The sequence below is a fragment of the Canis aureus genome, chromosome 35 (assembly GCF_053574225.1).
Source record: "Canis aureus isolate CA01 chromosome 35, VMU_Caureus_v.1.0, whole genome shotgun sequence".
Taxonomy (NCBI): Eukaryota; Metazoa; Chordata; class Mammalia; order Carnivora; family Canidae; genus Canis; species Canis aureus.
In genome coordinates, this window is record NC_135645.1 from 24,210,746 (window position 1) to 24,231,401 (window position 20,656).

At 36.6% G+C, this 20,656-nt stretch overlaps 1 protein-coding gene across 1 annotated transcript in view; it reads right to left on the reverse strand.

Moving 5' to 3' along the window:
• Positions 1 to 20,656, reverse strand: part of ADGRG7 (adhesion G protein-coupled receptor G7) — a 65,134-nt gene that overhangs the window by 42,292 nt on the left and 2,186 nt on the right. The window contains exons 2-3 of the mRNA XM_077883853.1: positions 3,520 to 3,633; positions 1,404 to 1,508 (exon numbers count right to left, since the gene is read on the reverse strand). Coding sequence (XP_077739979.1) covers positions 1,404 to 1,508; positions 3,520 to 3,633 — 219 coding nt within the window. The remainder of the gene's footprint in view (positions 1 to 1,403; positions 1,509 to 3,519; positions 3,634 to 20,656) is intronic.

The window sequence follows — 20,656 nt, forward strand, 5'->3', positions numbered from 1 at the left end:
TGGTGATTCTCTTGTCCCAAAAACATAATATATATCAAACAAATGTGATGTCCTTTGATGAGCACATTACTGACTTTTTTACACTGCTCCTCATTCAGTAGCCCACAGCTATTTTTTGTAGTTGTATCTCTTTTATAAATTATAATGAAATATTTAAGATATACAAAACATGAAAAATTAAGACAATAGGTATTCCTGGATACCATACAGTATAAGAAGTAAGTACCAATACATGAAACCCCTTCCGCTTATCTTTTACTTTCTGAGCTTTCAATCAAGAGGCTAGAAGGACCTATGTAAATAGGATTATGAATATTTGAGTAGGCATGATATATGTGAGCAGAGGCTATTTGAATTCTGCAAATGGAATACTGGTCTACATAATCTCTTAGAATAAAGAAGATAAAGAAACAAAGAAGAAAGACCAGTACCTGTAAGTACTGCAGTGTTTCAAAGAGCCCTTGACATACATAATAAGAAGTATCTAAATAAAATGTGAAATTCTCCGCAGGGTTATTACTGACAGAATTTCTATCAAGCATCTTCATAAATGATCTAGAATTGGCTGTGTTACTGAGATAGCTTATTCTGTAGGAAATGATATCCTGCAGGAAGGTGTGAGAAATAGGGGACTGGTCAAATGGAAGTCAATGCAAACAAAGTTCAGATAAAACATTAAGGGAAAATCATATGGCATAATGGGCTCTGAGCTGTCAGGAAAGGAATTTTTGAATTTTTAAGGGCTATTCTTGGAAGATATAACCCAATACAGCAATAAAACGGCTTGTCAAAATCCTACATATCAACAGGGAGCATATAAGAAATTAGAAAATGTTATTTGCTCCTTTATTCTTGGAATGTCTCTATGCAAGCAAGGTTGTCGTGCTTCAAGAAAAGTGTGATGAAGCTGGAGAATGTTCCAAAATGGATAACTAAAATGACCAAGGAGATGAAGAACTACCAAGTGTGGACAGACTTAACTGACCATTTCTACCTAGAAAGATAGAAGTTTGAAAGTAGATATGAAAAAAAAAAAAGAAAGTAGATATGGTACAAATCTATAACTAATGTTTAAAATTCAGACAAATTATATAACTCAATGAATAGATATTAATATGTTCAAATTCCAGGACATGGATGAAACTGGGAAAATAAACCAATGGAAAATGATGGATTAAAAGGAATTTATAACTGATCCATATTACAGTTTTTAGGAGAATTAGAATTATGTGAAGTTGTATCCTAAATTTTGAACATTGGCATCATAAAACAGAGCCAAACCCTTTCACAAGGCCTTCTTTGATGCCTCTTCCAGGGGCTTAATACTAGTTGGAGGGATGATAGCTCTGACCCAGCATAGTGATTCGTATACTTACACAGGAGATGTTTGGAAAAACACATACCATTTAATGTGTCCTTATCACACCTTTGATGAGAAGATCCATATTTTCCCACTGGAATTCTGTCAAAAGTAAAACTTTCATAGGTACTGTTTTCACAGAAATTAGCTGTAATGAAAATGAAACATTTTTTTCATCATAAATAATAATTTTCTTCTTAAATTTTCAAACCAGATAAAAGTCAAAGTTCAAAACCTATTCAGTATAATTTGAAGGAAAATAGAAGACTTTAGGACCCACTGACCCACCAGACACTTCATACTCTTTTATCTGGTTCAGCTAATACCATTAGAAAAACTAGTATGTTAGATAATGGGTTCTAGTTAAAATGTGCACAATATGTAACTTGGTAGAGGTAAGTAGAATGTGATCACTGAGACATCAGAAGGATCATGAAATCAAATTGGTTGAAATCTTAAAAATTAAAGATATAGAACCTGTAGTACCAAAGGGTACCATGAGGATGTGGGTCAAAGAAAAAAGACCAAAGTCATGGAGCATGTGAGATATACTGACTCATAGGAATGTAGCAAATTATAGGAGTGTATTTCTAGGGCTCTGGCTCCTAGGCAGTCAGCATAAAGTGTACCGAGTATTGGGAAGCATACTGCAGATGAAGATGCAGCTTTGAAGCATCATTATTTACAATATCCAAGACATGAAAGCAGCCTAAGAGTGTGTGTGTGTGTGTGTATGTGTGTGTGCATGTATGACTCAGTTGTGAAAAAGAATGAGACCTTGCCATTTGCAACAACATAGATGGACCTAGAGGGTATTATGCTAGGTGAAATAGTCAGACAGAAAAAGAAAAATACATATTATTTCACTTATATGTGGAATCTAAAAGACAAAATAAATGAAAAACAAAAAGCAGAACCAGACCTATAAACACAGAGAATAAAAGAATGGTTGCCAGAGGTAAAAGGTGGGGGAGGATGGGCAAAATAGGAAAAGGCAAGTGGGAGATACAGGCTTCCAGTTATGGAATGAATAGGTCACAGGAATAAAAACTGCGGCATAAGTGATACAGTTCAATGGTATCATAATAGCATTGTATGGTGACAGATGGGAGCTACACTTGTGGTGAGCAAGCATAATGGATAGAATTGTTAAATCACTATGTTGTACATAAAAACTATGTTGTACACTAAAACTAATGTAACATTGTGTGTCAACTGTACTTTAATTTAAAAAAGAAGTGGTGGGGCACCTGGGTGGCTCAGTGGTTGAGCATTTGCCTTTGACTCAGGTCATGATCCTGGGGTCCTGAGATTGAGTCCTGCATTGGGCTCCCTCCAGGGAGCTGCTTCTCCCTCTGCCTATGTCTCTGTCTCTGTCTCTGTCTTTGTCTCTGTCTCTCTGTGTGTCTTTCACGAATAAATAAATAAATCTTTAAAACAATTTTAAAAATTAAAAAAAAAATAAAAGTGGCTTTGAACTTTGATTCTGAGAACACTGCCTGAAGTCAAACTAATTTAATAACATCTTATCAAGAGAAAGGATAAAAAGGCAAAAGCTTCATCTAAATATAGCCTTGGATAGGAAGATGTGCCTTGATTTCAGAAAAGTTAAATATGTTAGAACTGTGATATTTGAAATGGGATAATATAGCGTATCATTAACTGAAAGGACCTGAGGAAACCATACCACCCCTTGCCCTGAATAGGCACTGCAACAAGAAGGAAAAGCATCTGTCAGGTTACACACAAACTGGAAAGTTGGGAAATACACTAGGTAAATTGAACATACAGGTAAGTAGCCCAAAAAGAATACTCCACTTTTACTATTAAGCTAACAAACACATCTTAAAGCCACCATCATTATTTTTATTTATTTATTCATGATAGACACAGAGAGAGAGAGAGGCAGAGACACAGGCAGAGGGAGAAGCAGGCTCCATGCAGGGAGCCCCATGTGGGACTCGATCCCGGGTCTCCAGGATCAGGCCCTGGGCCAGAAGCAGGTGCCAAACCGCTGCGCCACCCAGGGATCCCAAAGCCACCATAATTATAGCCATTGTTACTAAATTATTAACAGAAGCTTCAGGAAGCTTTGCTGCTGTCCTTATTAACACAAGTCACCTAAACCTCATACCCTAGTACCATTCCAAATAACTTACCAATGGTACACCTCCGTCCTTTCCACAAGTCTGGACAAACGCATCTGCCATTTTCCCAGGTTCCACCATTCCTGCAGAAGTCTATAGGGATGGTTGATGAGGAGGCTAATGATCCTTAAAAAAACAAACAAAAAAAAACAATAAATAATAGAATAGTACACCAACTGGCTGATCAGTTTCTCCTTTTGGATCTGTGGCCTTTGATTTTTATATGTAAAACAATTACTTTGAGTACCAGTGGAGAGGTAATTTTTTTGTAATATTATCATCAACAAAAATACACATTGAGAATTTAAACAGTACATACAATGATTACAAAAGATTATAAAGACCAAAAAACTACATTTGAAAGAACAATACCTTGATCAAGGAGATTAGTATCTACTGGGGGAAACGGGAGATTATATAGATGAGATGGATGGATGGATAGATAGATAGACCAGCCAACTAAGCCAACATGCAGATTTGTAAGTACTTCAAGAACAAAGAAGAGAGATGTTGAGGACAGAAGTAATTTATTCAGGGAGAACTTTCCAGAAGAAGTGGTATTTGAATCAGTTTTTTTTTTATTTTTTTTTTATTTATTTATGATAGTCACACACACACACACACCCAGAGAGAGAGAGAGAGAGAGAGGCAGAGACATAGGCAGAGGGAGAAGCAGGCTCCATGCACCGGAGCCCAATGTGGGATTCGATCCTGGATCTCCAGGATCGCGCCCTGGGCCAAAGGCAGGCGCCAAACCGCTGCGCCACCCAGGGATCCCTGAATCAGATTTTAAGGCTGAATCTAGAAAAGCCAAATAAAAAGAATAGCCCCAAATAGGCAGGATACAAAGTGCAAAACCACAAAAATATGGAAAGTTCTGATGTGTTCAAGGAACATAGCAACGCTTAACAAATCAGGAATATTGGTTCTATGTGGAGCAACAGCAGGACGCAAACTGGATTGTGAGAGGGTTTATAGACCAAGCCAATGAGATTTAATCCTGCAAGAGTCTAGAGAGATCTTAAAACAAAGTAGTAACATAATAAAAAATGTGGTTTTAGAAAGATATCTCAAGTAATATAGGAAGTGACTGAGGTGAGGGGGCAAGGAAAGCCAGTTGAATGGGGATCAGATCTAGGGCAGTGGCTCTAAGGAATTTAAGTCTCAACAGATTCAGGAAGCATGCCTGAGACAGGATTGTAAGGATCTGGTGACTAGTTATTTTGAGTTGGGCACACTGGTATCTCTACATTGAAGGTAGGGTGGGTGGTGAATGTATTAACTAAGCTTAAGAATACAGAAAGCAGAGTTCCAGCTCCAATAATGATGGAATAGATTGTATAATTTAAGCCTCCCACAGATAACACTTTTAAATTCTGGACAAAAGTTGTCAAGAAAGAGGAGGAGGTGGGAAAGGGGCGGGGGGTAGGAGAAGGAGGAGGAAAGGAGAAGGAGAGGAGAAGGAGGGGGAAGAGGAAGAGGAAAGAGAAAGGAAACTACTTGGGGACTTTGGACAGCAATGAAAAGCAGACAGAAACTGAAGGCTATTCCAAGTTTACACAGTATTTCCACCAAGGGCACTACTTCGTGGCTCAAAGTCTATATGTAAACTCCCCTCAAATCTGGGAAGAAAAATAAGATAGAAAAAAAAAAACAGAGTTCCAGGGACATGTGAGACAATATAAAGCAGTCTAATATGTATACAACTGGAGTTCCAGAAAGAAAGAAGGAATAGGACATTTAATATACCAAAAGAAATTACGGTCAAAATTTCTTAAATCTGGCTAAGAACTTTAACCTATAGATCCAAGAAGCTCAACACAACCCAAGCAAAATAAATACAAGGAAAACCACACTTACACATACCATGGTCAAACTTCTGAATCTCAAAGATAAGGAAAAAATCTTGAAAGCAACCAACTACTAGCCCACACAGTTTTACCAGTGAATTAGGGAAGAAATAATACCAGCCTCATGTAAATTCTTTCAGAAAATAGAGAAAGAGAGAAGCTTCCCGTATATTCCACAATGCCAAGATAATTCTGATACCAAATCTGACAAAAATATTACAAAAGCAGAAAAGTACAGACCAATAAATCTCAGTTACACAGATGCAAAAATTCTTTAAAGGTAGCAAACCAAATCCAGCAATACATAGAACTGATAATAAATCATGGCCAAGTGAGGCTTATACCAGGAGTGCAAAGTTGGTCTAACAATAGAAAATCAAATAATTTAATTCACCATATGACAGAAAAAAGTGGGAAGACCATATGATTATTTCAACAAGTGTAGGGGCCTAAAAGCATCTGACATTCTTTTAACTCTCAGCAAACAAGAAATAAAAGGAAATTTCCTCAAGCTAATAAAAATCATCTATGAGGAACCTATCAATAACATCAAACTTAATAGTGTAATATTGAATGCTTTCTCCCTTAGGATTGACAGAAGAGTTGCTGTAGCCACTTTCATTCAACATTGTACTGAACCCAGGGCTAAAGGTAAAACAAAACAAAATAGAAGCATAAAGTTAAGAAAGGAGGAAATAGAATGTTCATTTTTTAAAAGATTTTATTTATTTATTCACAAGAGACACACACAGAGAGAAGCAGAGACCCAGGCAGAGGGAGAAGCAGGCTCCATTCAGGGAGCTCGATGTGGGACTCGATCCCAGACTCGGGGATCACGCCCTGAGCCAAAGGCAGGTGCTTCACTACTGAGCCACCTGAGAATGTTCATTCTTTGTTGCAAGTGACATCACCAAATGCTTTCAACAATCTTAATGTCCACCAAAAAAGTGAATTTAGCAAGACTAAATGATACAAAATAGATACACAAATGAAATTCATTTCCACATATTGACAGCAAAGGTGGTCCTAAGAGGGGAGTATATACAGCAATACAAGCCTTTCTCAAAAAACAAGAAAGACCTCAAATACACAACCTAACCTTACACCTAAAGGAGTTGGAAAAAGAACAGCAAATAAAGCCTACACCAAGTAGGATAAGAGAAATAATAAAGATTAGAGCAGAAATCAATGAAATAGAAACCAAAAGAACAGTAGAACAGATAAATAAAACTAAGAGCTGATTCTTTGAAAGAATTAATAAGATTGGTAAACACAGGAGAAAGGACCCAATTAAATCACGAATGAAAGAGGAGATATCACAGCCAACACCGAAGAAATACAATTATAAGAACATGTTATGAGCAATTATGTCAACAAATTAGGCAATCTGGAAGAAATGGATGCATTCCTAGAAATGTCTGAACTACCAAAACTGAATCAGGAAGAAATAGAAAATCTGAACAGACCCATAACCAGCAAGGAGATTGAAGCGGTCATTAAAAACCTCCCAACAAACAAGAGTCCAGGGATGGATGGCCCCCCAGGGGAATTCTACCAAACATTTAAAGAAGATTAGTACCTGTTCTTCTAAAGCTGTTTCAAAAAAATAGAAATGGAAGGAAACCTTCCAAACTCTTTCTATGAGGCCAGCATTACCTTGATCCCAAACCAGACAAAGACCCCACCAGAAAGGAGAATTACAGACCAATATCACAGATATTACAGACCAACATGGAATGCTAAAATTCTCACCAAAATACTAGCCAATAGGATCCAAAGGTATATTAAAAGACTTATTCACCATGACCAAGTGGGATTTATTCCTGGACTGCAAGGGTGGTTCAACATCTGCAAATCAATCAATATGATAGCCTACATTAATATAAGAAAGGACAAGAACCATATTATCCTCTCAATAGATGCAGAAAAAGCATTTGACAAAGTATAGCATCCATTCTTAAAACCTTTCACAGTGTAGGGATAGAGGGAACATACCTCAATGTCATAAAAGCCATCTATGAAAAGCCCACAGCAAATATCATTCTTAATGGGGAAACACTGGGAGCCTTTCCCCTAAGATCAGGAACAAGACAGGGATGTCCACTCTCACCACTGCTATTCAATATAGTACTAGAAGTCCTAGCCTATATCAGGCAACAACAAAAACAAAAAATAAATAAAAGGCATCCAAATTAGCAAAGAAGAAGTCAAATTCTCACTCTTTGTAGATGACATGATACTCTATGTGGAAAACCCAAAAGACAAGCCCAAAATTGCTAGAACTCTTACAAGAATTCAGCAAAGCGGCAGGCTGTAAAATCAATGCACGGAAATCAGTGGCATTTCTGTACACCAACAATGAAACAGAAGAAAGAGAAATTAAAGAGCCAGTCCCACTTACAATTACATCAAAACCATAAGATACCTAGAAATAAACCTAACCAAATAGGTAAAAGATCTAAACTCAGAAAACTATAGAACATTCATGAAAGAAATTGAAGAAGACACAAAGAAATGGAAAAATATTCCATGCTCATGAATTCGAAGAACAAATATTGCTAAAATGTCTATGTTACCTAGAGCAATCTATACATTCATTGTAATCCCTATCAAAATACCATCAACTTATTTCACAGAGTTAGAACGAATTATCCTAAAATTTGTATGGAATTAGAAAAGATTTTGAATAACCATAGGAATGTTGAAAAAGAAAACAGAACTGGTGGCATCAGAATTCCAGACTTCAAGCTATATTACAAAGCTGTAATCATCAAAATAGTGTGACACTGGCACAAAAACAGACACATAGATCAATGGAACAGATTAGAGAACCCAGAAATGGACCCTCAACTCTGTAGTCAACTAATCTTCAACAAAGTAAGAAAGAATATCCAATAGAAAAAAAAGACAGTCTCTTCAAAAAATGGTTGTGAAAACTGAAAACTGGACATGTAGTGAAATGAAACTAGACCAATTCCTCACACCATACACAAAAACAGACTCAAAATGGATGACCTAAATGTGAAACAAGGATCCATCAAAATCCTAGAGGAGAACTCTGCAGCATCCTCTGTGACCTTGGCCACAGCAACTTCTTGCTAGACCCGTCTCCAAAAGCAAGGGAAACAAAAGCAAAAATGAACTATTGGGACTTCATCAAGATAAAAAGCTTTTGTACAACAAAGGAAACTGTCAACAAAACTAAAAGACAACCTACAGGATGGTAGAAGATATTTGCAAATGGCACATCAGATACAGGGCTAGTATATAAAATCTATAAAGAACTTCTCAAGGGGATCCCTGGGTGGCTCAGTGGTTTAGCACCTGCCTTCAGCCCAGGGCATGATCCTGGAGTCCAGGGATCGAGTCCCGCGTCAGGCTCCCTACATGGAGCCTGCTTCTCTCTCTGCTTCTCTCTCTGCCTCTCTCTGTCTCTCTGTCTCTCTCTCTCTCATAAATAAATAAAATATTTAAAAAAAAAAAGAACTTCTCAAACTCAACACCCAAAGAACAAATAATCCAAAACAGAAATGGACAGAAGACATGAACAGACATTTCTCCAAAGAAGACATACAGATGACCAACAGACACATGAAAAAATGCTCCACATCGTTTGGCAACAGAGAAATACAAATCAAAATCACAATGAGGAATCATCTCACACCAGTCAGAATGGCTAAAATGAACAAGTCAGGAAATGACAGATTTTGGGGAGGATGTGGAGAAAGGGGAACCCTTGTCCACCGTTGCTAGGAATGCAAGCTGGTGCGGCCACTTTGGGAAACAGTACGGAGGTTCCACAAAACGTTGAAAAGACAGTTACACTACACTACTGGGTATTTACCCCAAAGATACAAATGCAGTGATCTGAAGGGGCACCTGCACCCCAATGCTTACAGCAGCAATACCCGCAATAGTTAAAAGATGAGATGTTCATTGACAGATGAATGGAAAAAGAAAATGTGATCTATATATATATGATGGAATACTGCTCAACCATCAAGAAAAATGAAATCTTGCCATTTGCAACATCATGGATGGAACTAGAGGATATGCTAAGTGAAATAAGTCAATCAGAGAAAGACAATTATCATATGATCTCACTCATATGTGGAGTTTAAGAAACAAAACAGGGGATCATAGGGAAAGAGAGGGAAAAATAAAATAAGGTGAAATCAGAAATAGAGACAAAGCATAAGGGACTCTTATTCATAGGAAACAGAGTGATGCCTGGATGGCTAAGCAGTTGAGTGCCCACCTTTGGCTCAGGTCCTCAATCCCGGAATTGGGGATCGAGTCCCACATCGGGCTCCTTGTGGGGAGCCTGCTTCTCCCTCTGCCTGTGTCTCTGACTCTCTCTCTCTCTCTGTGACTCTCATAAATAAATAAATAAAATCTTTAAAAAAAAAGAAAAGAAACAAACTGAGGGCCCTTGGAGGGGAAGGAGGTGGGAGGAAGAGGTAACTGGATGATGGACATTAAGGAGGGCATGTGATGTAACAAGCACTGGGTATTATATAAGACTGATGAGTCACTGACCTCTACCTCTGAAACTAATAATACATTATATGTTAATTAATTTAATTTAAATAATGTTTAATTAAAAAATAAAATCAATTAATGTAATTCATCATAACAACAGGCTAAAAAAGAAAAATCAAATGATCATATCAATATATATATAGAAAAAAGCATTCAACAGAATCCAATTTCCAGTCATGTTAAAAACTCTTAGCAAACTGAAAATACGGAACTACATACACTTGATACAGAACAACCACAAAAAAAACATAAACCCCATCTCATACTTAATGGTGAAAAATTAGATGCTTTCCCCTAAGAGGAGAATATGGCAAGGATTTCCCTTCTCACCACTCTTATTCAACAATATACTGGAAGTCATAACTAATGCAGTAAGACAAGAAAAGGAAATAAAAGGTATTTCAAGTTGGGAAAAAGAAATAAAAGTCTGTATTCAGAGATGACATGATTATCTATGTCAGAAATCCCAGTAATTCATCAAAAAAACTTCTGGAACTAATAAACAATTATGGTAAGATTTTGAGATACAAGATTAATGTGCAAAAGTAAATTGGATTTGGATTTATTTATTTTTTTTTGGATTTGGATTTAAAAGAAAGAAATACATTAATATAAAGAAAATACATGAAATAAAATAAAATTCTGGAATAAAATTTCCAAAAAAGAAATACATGAATATAAATATAACAAAATACATACAAAACCTATATGAGGAAAATGACAACCTTCTGATAAAAGAAATTCTAAATAAGTAGAGAGATATTTCATTCACATGGATAAGAAGATTATGTTTAGATTAGCAATTCTTCACAGCTTGATTTATAGATTTAATGCAATTCCAATCAAAATCTCAGAAAATTGTTTTGTGTATATCAAGAAAACTAAAGTTTATATGCAAATGTAAAAGTCCTAGAATAGCCAACACAATTAAAGGAGAACAAAGTTGAAGCACTGAGAATATGTGACTTCAAGACATTGTGAAACCTACAATAATCAAGACATTGTGGTATTGGCAAAGAAGAGACGAATAGATCATTAGAACAAAACAGAGAACCCATAAACAGGCCCATAAACAGCCCAAACAGACATAGTCAACTGATCTCTGACAAAGGAGTAAGAGCAACTCAATGGAGAAAGAATAGTCCTTTTTTATTTTATTTTATTTTATTTTATTTTATTTTATTTTATTTTATTTTATTTTATTTATCTATTTATTTATGATAGAGAGAGAGAGAGAGGCAGAGACACAGGCAGAGAGAGAAGCAGGCTCCATGCACCGGGAGCCCGACGTGGGATTCGATCCCGGGTCTCCAGGATCGTGCCCTGGGCCAAAGGCAGGCGCCAAACCGCTGCGCCACCCAGGGATCCCCAAGGATAGTCCTTTTAATAAATGTTGCTGGGAAAATTAGACAGAAACATGCAAAAAAATAAATCCAGACTCAGACTTAACAATTTTCACAAAAAATAACTATGCCATAAATCTAAATATAAACTGCAAAACCAAAAAAATATATATATAGGGGGATCCCTGGGTGGCTCAGCAGTTTAGCACCTGTCTTTGGCCCAGGGTGTGATCCTGGAGTCCCGGGATCGAGTCCCACATTGGGCTCCCTGCATGGAGCCTGCTTCTCCCTCTGCCTGTGTCTCTGCCTCTCTCTCTCTGTGTCTCTCATGAATAAATAAAGTCTTTAAAAAAAATATTTCGCCAGCTGTTCTTTTAAAAAGTTAAATTAAATTAAATTAAAAAAAAAACAAAATAAATAAAATGCAAAATTATAAAACTTCCAGAAGATAATACAGAAGAAAATCTAAGTGACCTTCAGTTGATGATGACTTTTTAGATATAACAGCAAAAGTACAATCCATGAAGGAAAAAGGATAGGTAAACACATCAGATAAGTGGAACTTCCAAAAAAATTTTAAAATGTCTGCTCCACAAAAAAACATTGTTAAGAGAAGGAAAAACCAAGACACAGAATGGGAAAAAATATTTCTAAATCACATGTCTGATAAAGGACTGGTAACCAAAATACACCCAGAACTCTTAAAACTCATTAATAAGCAAGCAAATAATTAAAAGTATGCAAAAGATCTGAACAGACATCTCACCAAAGAAGATATACAGATGGCAAACAAGCATATGAAAATACGCTCAACATCACACGTCATTAGGGAAGTGCAAAGTGAACGGCAGTGCAATGACACCACACACCTATTAGAACGACTAAAATCCAAAACTCTCAACACCGAATGCCAGCCAGGCTGTGGAGCAACAGAAGCTTCTTCCAGTGCTTGTGGGAATGAAAATGGTACAGCCAGTTTGGAAGACAGTTTAGCAGTTTCTTATAAAGCTACACGGAGTTTTACCACACAATCCAGCAGCCGTGCTTCGAAGTGTTTACTCACATGAGTGGACACTTCATGCCCACATAAAAAGCTACACATAAATGTTTGCAGCAGCTGAATATGTAACCACCAAAAACTGGAAGCAAACAAGATGCCCTTCAACAGATAAATGGATTTTTTAAAAAGCTGTGGTATATCCATACAATGGAATATTATTTAGCCATAAAAAGAAATGAGCTATGAAGCCCCTAAAAGATATGAAGGAATCTTAAATATATTTAACCAAGTGAAAGAAGCCAGGCTAAAAAGCCTACATATTTAATTCCAAATATGACATTCTGGAAAAGGAAAAACTACAGAGACAGTAAAAAGATCAGGGGTTTGGGAAAGGGAGAGGAATGAATCGGTGAAGCACAGGGGACTTTTAGGGCAGTGAGCTATTCTGTATGACATTGCCATAGTGGATATGTCATGGGGTGTTGGTCAAAATCCACAGAACCGTACAACACAAAGAATGAACTCTAATGCAAAATGCATTTTAATTAATAGTGCACTGATATTGGTTCATTAATTATAACAAAACAATCCACCAGTGTAGATATTAATAATAAGGGATGATATGGAGGGGAATGGGTGATGAGAGAGGGAATAAATGGGAACTCTATACTTTTTCTGTTTAATTTTACCATAGCCTGAAACTTCGCTAAAAATAAAGTCTATTGGTATAAAAGAAAAATAAGAGACAGACCCAGACCTCAAAAAGCTTAAGATCTACCGAGACAGATTTAATCATCATTGTTATATGACAAACTTCTCTGTGTAACCAAGGGAATACGTGAATCTCTAAGTTGTAGAATGCTTCAAACACACAACGTACAGAGTATAAAACATCCCTCACTAACCCAAAGCCAGTTTTAAGAGATAGTGACTTTCTCTCAGCTTTGCTTTGGACTTTTTAAGAAATACATAATAAAACTTTACAGAAAGAGTTGAAGCCCTTTGTACTCCTTTTTATCAACATTCCTTTCCCTCTACACCCAGAGATCACACCATACTGAAATTGTCATTTATCTTTTATATCGTATTTTATACTATTATTATATCTAAGGTAATCAATACATACCATTTGTAGTCAGTTTTTGCTTTTTGGAGGGGGGTGCGGAGGGTTGCTATTAAGTCAACTATTTTAATGGTTACAATGTTGGTTAGGTTTTTTTTTCCTTCCTTTGGGGGTAAATTTGATTATCTATATTTTTTTTTTTAGAAAATTGCCACCTGGCCAAAGTTTTTTATATTAGCTAGGATAAGGTTTTCAATGGTGTTGGCTTGTGATTTGATTAGTTTTTCTAAATCACTGCTTTATTTTATTCTATATTTTAATAGGTTTTATATTCACAGAGCCAGAAAATAAAAACAACAAAGGTATATATAATCTTGATGTCATCCCTAAATATATACAAGTAATTTCTACAATTTTTCCAATCTTTCTACGAGCGATGTGAATCTATCATCTTACTTTCTTCTTCTCCTTTCTGTAGCTTTTGCTCTTATACTTTTGACGATGAATGTTGAAAATCTTTCCACAGCGGTTCATAGAGAACTTTCATCTCCCCTTTTACAGCTGTATTATAGTCCATTGTATGGCTATACCCTAATTTATTTAACTGACCCCTTACTGTTGGACACTTGTGTTGTTCTCGATCATTGTTTCAAAATTCCCCTGTACATATTCTACTTTGCAACTGTACAAATTCATCTAGAGAGTAATTCCCAGAATTGGAATTCTGAGCCTAAGAGTACACATTTGTCACTTCGACAGTTATATCCAGCTTGCCCCATAGGAGTTGTACTAATCCGAATTTTCACTGGCAGTGCAACTATATGCAGGGTCTGGGACAAAGTACAATGAAGACCTATGTACCATTGATATGAAAGTAAATGAAAAACTTATAAATTAAGTTAGGCTGCTACATAAAGTCCGTGTGCTCGATTCTAACATCATGATGAGCATATCTTCATAAGGACTTGGAAGTCCAGGTCTGAATTTAGAAACTGTGGATTCCTTGGAGTTTTACATCAGCATGTGGCAAACAGCCCCAGCTGCATCTGCCCCCTTCTCTCCCCTTGCCTGTCTCAGACTCCTTCCCAGAATGCCTTGTGCTCACACCTGTAGACACCCCAGCCCACACCACCAAGCTATAAATAGCCACCTCTCAGGGAGCATGCCTTTTCCCCCTGAGAGGCTGACCTCGGGGTGGTTGGGGGGGATGACACCCACAATCCCTAGAAGCCCAGCAGGAGTCCTAAGGACCCAGATGCAGGTAGCAAAGCCTGAAAGGGAAGATGCAGGCTCTGGGTGGACATTCCCACTAGACTTGTTCTTAAATCTTGTCTGCGAATCTACTTGTGTTATGACCCCCTTTATTTTTGTACATATTGCTTTTTTTTAATAATAAATTTTTTATTGGTGTTCAATTTGCCAACATACAGAATAACACCCAGTGCTCATCCTGTCAAGTGCCCCTCTCAGTGCCCATGACCCATTCACCCCTACCCCCCGCCCTCCTCCCCTTCCACCACCCCTAGTTCATTTCCCAGAGTTAGGAGTCTTTATGTTCTGCCTCCCTTTCTGATATTTCCTACCCATTTCTTCTCCCTTCCCTTCTATTCCCTTTCACATATGCCTTTTTGTCTTGACAAATCTCACTGGAGATTTATCTGTTTAAATTCATGTTTTCGAAAAACTAAGCTTTTGGTTTTGTTGATCTCTGCTCTTGTTTTGTTTTTAATTTTCATTCCATTTGTTCTTTTCATTATTGCCAAACAGCCTTCCTTAGAATTTACTTTCTTTTATATTTATTGTTTTAATGTCTCTTATCTCCAGGTCCAATGAAATGACAGATGCATAGATGGTACTCAACAAACATTTGCTGACTGACCTCTTTGGCATTTGCATTTTGGTTGAGGATATTAAGCCCAAACTAAGCTACCACTCTTCTGTCATAATCACAATCTTAACACCTTTTGCTCCTCAGTTCAAGACCCTGTCCCCTGAAATACCTAAATTACCTACAAAGGTAGTATAGGTATTCTTAAGCCTCTGCATTTTAAGTAAAGAAAGTGAGACCCAGAAAGATTAAGTGCTTTGCTTCTTTTGTTTAACTAGTTTTTAAACCTACTGACTCATTTGAGTAATATAAAAAATAGTGAAAGGGAATAAAGGGGAAAGGAGAGAAAATGAGTGGAAAATATCAGAAAGCGAGACAGAACATGAGAGACTCCTAACTCTGGGAAACGAACAAGGTGTAGTGAAAGGGAGGGAGGTGGGGGGGATGGGGTGACTGGGTGACGGGCACTGAGGGGGGCACTTGACAGGATGAGCACTGGGTGATATGCTATATGTTGAAAATTGAACTCCAATTAAAAAATAAATAATTTTAAAATTAATTAAAAATAATTAAATTAAATTAATTATTAAAATAAAATTAAATTATTTATTATTAAATAATATTAATATTAATAATATTAATTATTATTAAAAATAAAATAAATAAATAAATAAAATAATTAAAATTAAAATAAATAAATAAATTGATAAAATAAATAAATAAAATATAAATAATTAATTAAAATAAATAATTAAAAATTAAAAATAATTAAATAAATAATTAAAAATAAATAAACCTACTGACTCATAAAAATGACATTAGCTATTCATTAATCCAACATCCCCATTCTACATAAAGAGTACCTTCTACATAAAGAGTAACTTGTTCTAGATCAGTAATTAACTGATGGCCAAGTGGAGTTAACTCAGATGTCTTGGCTACTAATCAAGTGCTACCGGCCTCTCCTCACAGTGCTGCCTTCACACAGGGAAAACAGGGAGGGTAAGCGTCAGCTTCAAGTTACTTGAGGTTTCAAACACTGGAATGTGTTTAATAGAAGTATTTTTCTTTTATAATACCAGTATAATATTAATAATTCCCTATATTTTCTTAAATTATAAGTAATATTTCCAGAAATATTAGCCTTATTTTCAATATCTTTACCACACAACATGGAAAACCAGATGTAAAATACTTCATGCTGCCTGAGAAAGTAGCATAAAATATTAAAACTTCCAAATGGAAAACATGAATCGCATTTCTTCTAAACTAGACAAAATTAAAATCTGTTTTGAAAAATCTAGTTTAATTAAGTGCAGGAATAAAATTATCTTTCCTTAGAGAAATTCCCTAAGAAGGCTCTAGTGTCTGGCTCCAATTCTTTAAGGGTTGTAACATCCTGGCATCTGTCATTTGTTGCAGACCAGGAATTCAAAATATTTGGATGAGGATAAAGATTCCTCCTCTTAAATGAGAAGACAATATTTAGGAAAGCTTATTCCATTGTGAAAGGAAACTCAACAATTTAAACAAATAAAATATGTAAAGTAGAGCTTTTCCTTAAGGTAAAAGTTATTCAACATGAACTACACAGTTACATATTTCAGTAACCTGGTTAAATGTTGTAATAAAATTTCCCTGATGGTGTAGCACAGTATAAATACTTTTTTATGCAGGAAGATATAGCAATTCTTAGAACTGTTTCTGTTTCTGTTTTAAATTAATCAGTTGAGGGGCACTTGGGTGGATTAGTAGGTGGAGCATCTGACTTTTGGTTTCGGCTCAGGTCAGGATCTCATGGTGAGAGATCCAGCTCCACCTCAGACTTCACACTGAGTGTGCTGAGAGTCAGCTTCCCCTCTCCTTCTCCCTCTCCCCACCCCCTCCTTTGTGTACACAAGCTCTCTCACTCTCTCTCTCAAAATAAATAAATAAATAAATCCTTTAAAAAAATGTTTTAAACAATCAGTCAAACTTAATGATATACCTACTGTAGACCTTCAGTTTGATAAGTTGAATTTCAATCCAAAGGCCCAATCTAGGTCAATTCAAGGCATCTATTCAAGGTATAATTCAGGGAGTGGAGAAATCTGTGCACTAAATTATCTAAAAATTTATAAATTAAAAACAGTATTTAACATCTGCTGAGGGCTTATAGTGTCCTAGATGTCATCTTAAACCTGGAAGTGTATTAACTCATTTAATCATTTAATAACAGCTCTATAAGGTAGGCTTATTATTACCCCCATATTAAGAAAACTGAAGCACAGAAATGTTGAGTAACTTGCTCAAGTTTAGTCAGTAAGTGGTGACACTGGCATTTCAACAAGGCAGCCAGACTCCAGAGCGTTTTCTTTTTTCCTATTCATGTACTTTTTTCCCCCAATTCTCATGTGCACACTCCTAAGCACCATATTCTATACTAGATGTTCTCCAATAACATATGTTATCAAAAGATCAAAAATTGGCATTTGTATTCAGAATTTTAAGTAAAAATATCCAATACCTGGAAATCAAAGAGAAATCCACTAACTAAGCCAAGGTTCTAGCCTCTTAATTTAATAAAGTGACTTTGAAAATGGTATCAGCAATTTAAACATCACTGATGTTAAAATAATTCATGCCCTTCAGCCAATTACAAACAAAATTTATTCCTCCCAAAACAAATCCCTTCCCTTTCATAGTAATTGTTTTCTTGACTGAGAGAGTGGTTATTTGAGGAAGCAATAGGGAGACTGGTAAAGGAGCAGAATAGTGATTTACGACAGCAGGATTGAGACTAAATAAAACTACAGCTGTCTAAAACCCAAACTTTTCCATCTGGACCTTTTTTTTTTTTTTTTTTTTGAGCCTCCAAATACAACCTGTACTCCAGGAGCAGTCCCATGAGTTTGATTTATTATCAAGCTTGCCTCTTGAGGAAGTACTGAAATGGAGTAAAATGAAAGTTAAACATCTGTGTACAAATTATTTTCTGAGAATCAATAAACTCTCCTTGACCTTTCCTCACAACCCACATTTCCTACTGTGCAAGAATTTCAATGCTATGAAGTTTGACCTTGGGTTTCTACTTAAGTCTCTTGTTGGCCTGAGGCATGCATGAAGCCTGTGATAGGAAATGAAGGTCAGAGCAACCGGAGAGGGGTGGAAAAGGCACTCATGATGGCAGAAAGGAGGAAGTTTTATAATCCAGAAGAGACATAGGATATGGTTCAACAAAGGCATAATCATCAATGCTACTATGTTATGAGGTTAAGATAGTCTCCCTAAGAGTTATGGAAAACCCCTACTACCAGGTTTATGGACATATATCTACATTTACATCAGGCCTAGCTCAAGTTGGAAAATGTCAAGGGAAAGATGTACATAAAAATTTAATGATGTTTCATTTTACTTTCATCAAATGTGATTGGACCAAAAAACCACACTGCTTCTTGTATTACAAGGTTCATTGCTATTGGGAGCACAAATCCAATGGAGATAGAGCACCTTACTGTTGTCCATTCTGAAAACACATCAGATAGGGTGCATTTTATTTGATATTCTACGAAGAATGCCTAATGTGAAAAAGGTTAGAGGTCTGGTAAAACTTTGATTTGCTCCAACATAAAAGCATCGTACAAGATTACTGATCACACAGCCAAACTAAAGAGGCCATACACAACTGGAGAGATCTTACTGAAGCCAAAGTTCTGGAAATGGTTAGGGTGTTACATGGCTTGGAACAGAGGATGAAAACTAAAATGATGTCTTGCTTAACTGCTGAAAACAAATCCATAATAACATTTACTTTAATATTTGGAGGCAAATTACAAGAAATTGGTCGCTATATTCTTTCACTTCTGAATACAAATATTTGACAACTTTTAGTCCAGTTTCTGGTTTTTACATGATTCTTTCGTTTACTCATCAGCTATGTACTGGCAACTATATTCCAAGTACTCTTCTAGGTGCGGGGAATGCAGATTAATAAGCCAGGTGCCTGCTTTCTTGGGACTTTCATTCTAGGAGAATGAGGAAACAGCAAACCAATATATAAGAGATCATCAGGTGATAAAAGCCATGAACAAAATACATGTGAAAGAGAGCAAATAGAATGATAACCTTAGACTGAGTGGATAGAAAAGGTCTCTCTGAGGAGGTGGCATTTAACCTAAGACCTAAATCTTCAAAAGCAACAACCATGTGAAACTCTGGATGAAGAGTGTTCCAATAAACTGACATCATCATAGAAGAACTTCAAGTCTTGAGCTCCTTTTGGAAATTGCAAGAGTCATCAATAGTTTTGAAAAATATCTTTACCAAACGAAACTATCTTATTCCTGAAAGCCTAGGTGGAGAAGTGTGACTTGACAACATATCTCATTGTGATGCTTTGGTGAAAAAAAAATCATTGTCATCAGTGACATAAAAATGCCAAAGTCTATTCCACCAATTCTGAGAGAAGTTGTGTCCACTTGCATGAAATGCTATCAACTTCATCTGGACTAAAGCTTTGATCCATGCCCCTTTGCAAGAGGCCTTATTCAGCAGCAGGAACAGAGTAAGAAGTTTTTCTATACTGCACAGAAGATCACTGCCATTCTAGAGGCCATGTCCTGAAGCACTCGTTTGATGTTTAAACCAATGATTCTTTTTTCTTGTTAATGAATAATTACATTTGGAATAATTAGGCAGAGAGAAGATCATTCATGGTTTGTTTGATGGTCAGTAGATGTTGGAGCTTCTATGACTGTGAGAAATCCTTCCCTTAAGGGTAGTCACCTGGAGCAAGACTGACTGCTAGACCATGAGTGCTCCAGATGGAATGCAGGCTCTCCTGCTGTCCTAGACGAGATCAACGGCAGCCCATCATGTAGCCTTGCAAAGCTGGAAGAACACTTTGGCAAAACGTGGAAGGATGTGGCAAAGCTATAGCAGTTACTCTGAAAGTCTATAGACACCATTTGAAGACTCAGAAAACCTTAAAAGTGAACACACTAACCTATACTCTCTGAGCCATGTTAATAATGTAGACCTCATCGACGTGAAGACAAACATGCGACTTCCCAAAGTGCCTACGTTTGCCTAGCAAGGGTTTCTACTGGTTACTGCATATCTTTGTGAAGTGGCATTTTCAGGCAGAGTTGCCTCAGAGAGAGAGGAGAGATGAATTAATTCATGGAGTTACTCTTATCTTCCCTCTAGGAAGGCAGGATAGGTGGGAGGGAAGAGCAAGATACTGAAGCCAGAAAATTCTAGATTCGAATCCAGACCCAACACTCTAGCTATGTAAGCTTGACGACACTGTCTGAGCCTGAGTTTCCCCATCTGATCCTGGATATAGTAATAACTGCCTCAAAGGTAGTTGTTGGGATTAAATGAAATTAGCAGAGATCATAAACTTGTCAAATCAGTCGTACACCTGACACTAATGTAAGAATATAACATTGTGTGCAAACTGCAAGCAAATAAAGCAATTTTTAGGAAAGATTCAGAGCAAGGACACATTTGTCTTTTTTTCTTTCTTTCTCTTTCTTTCTT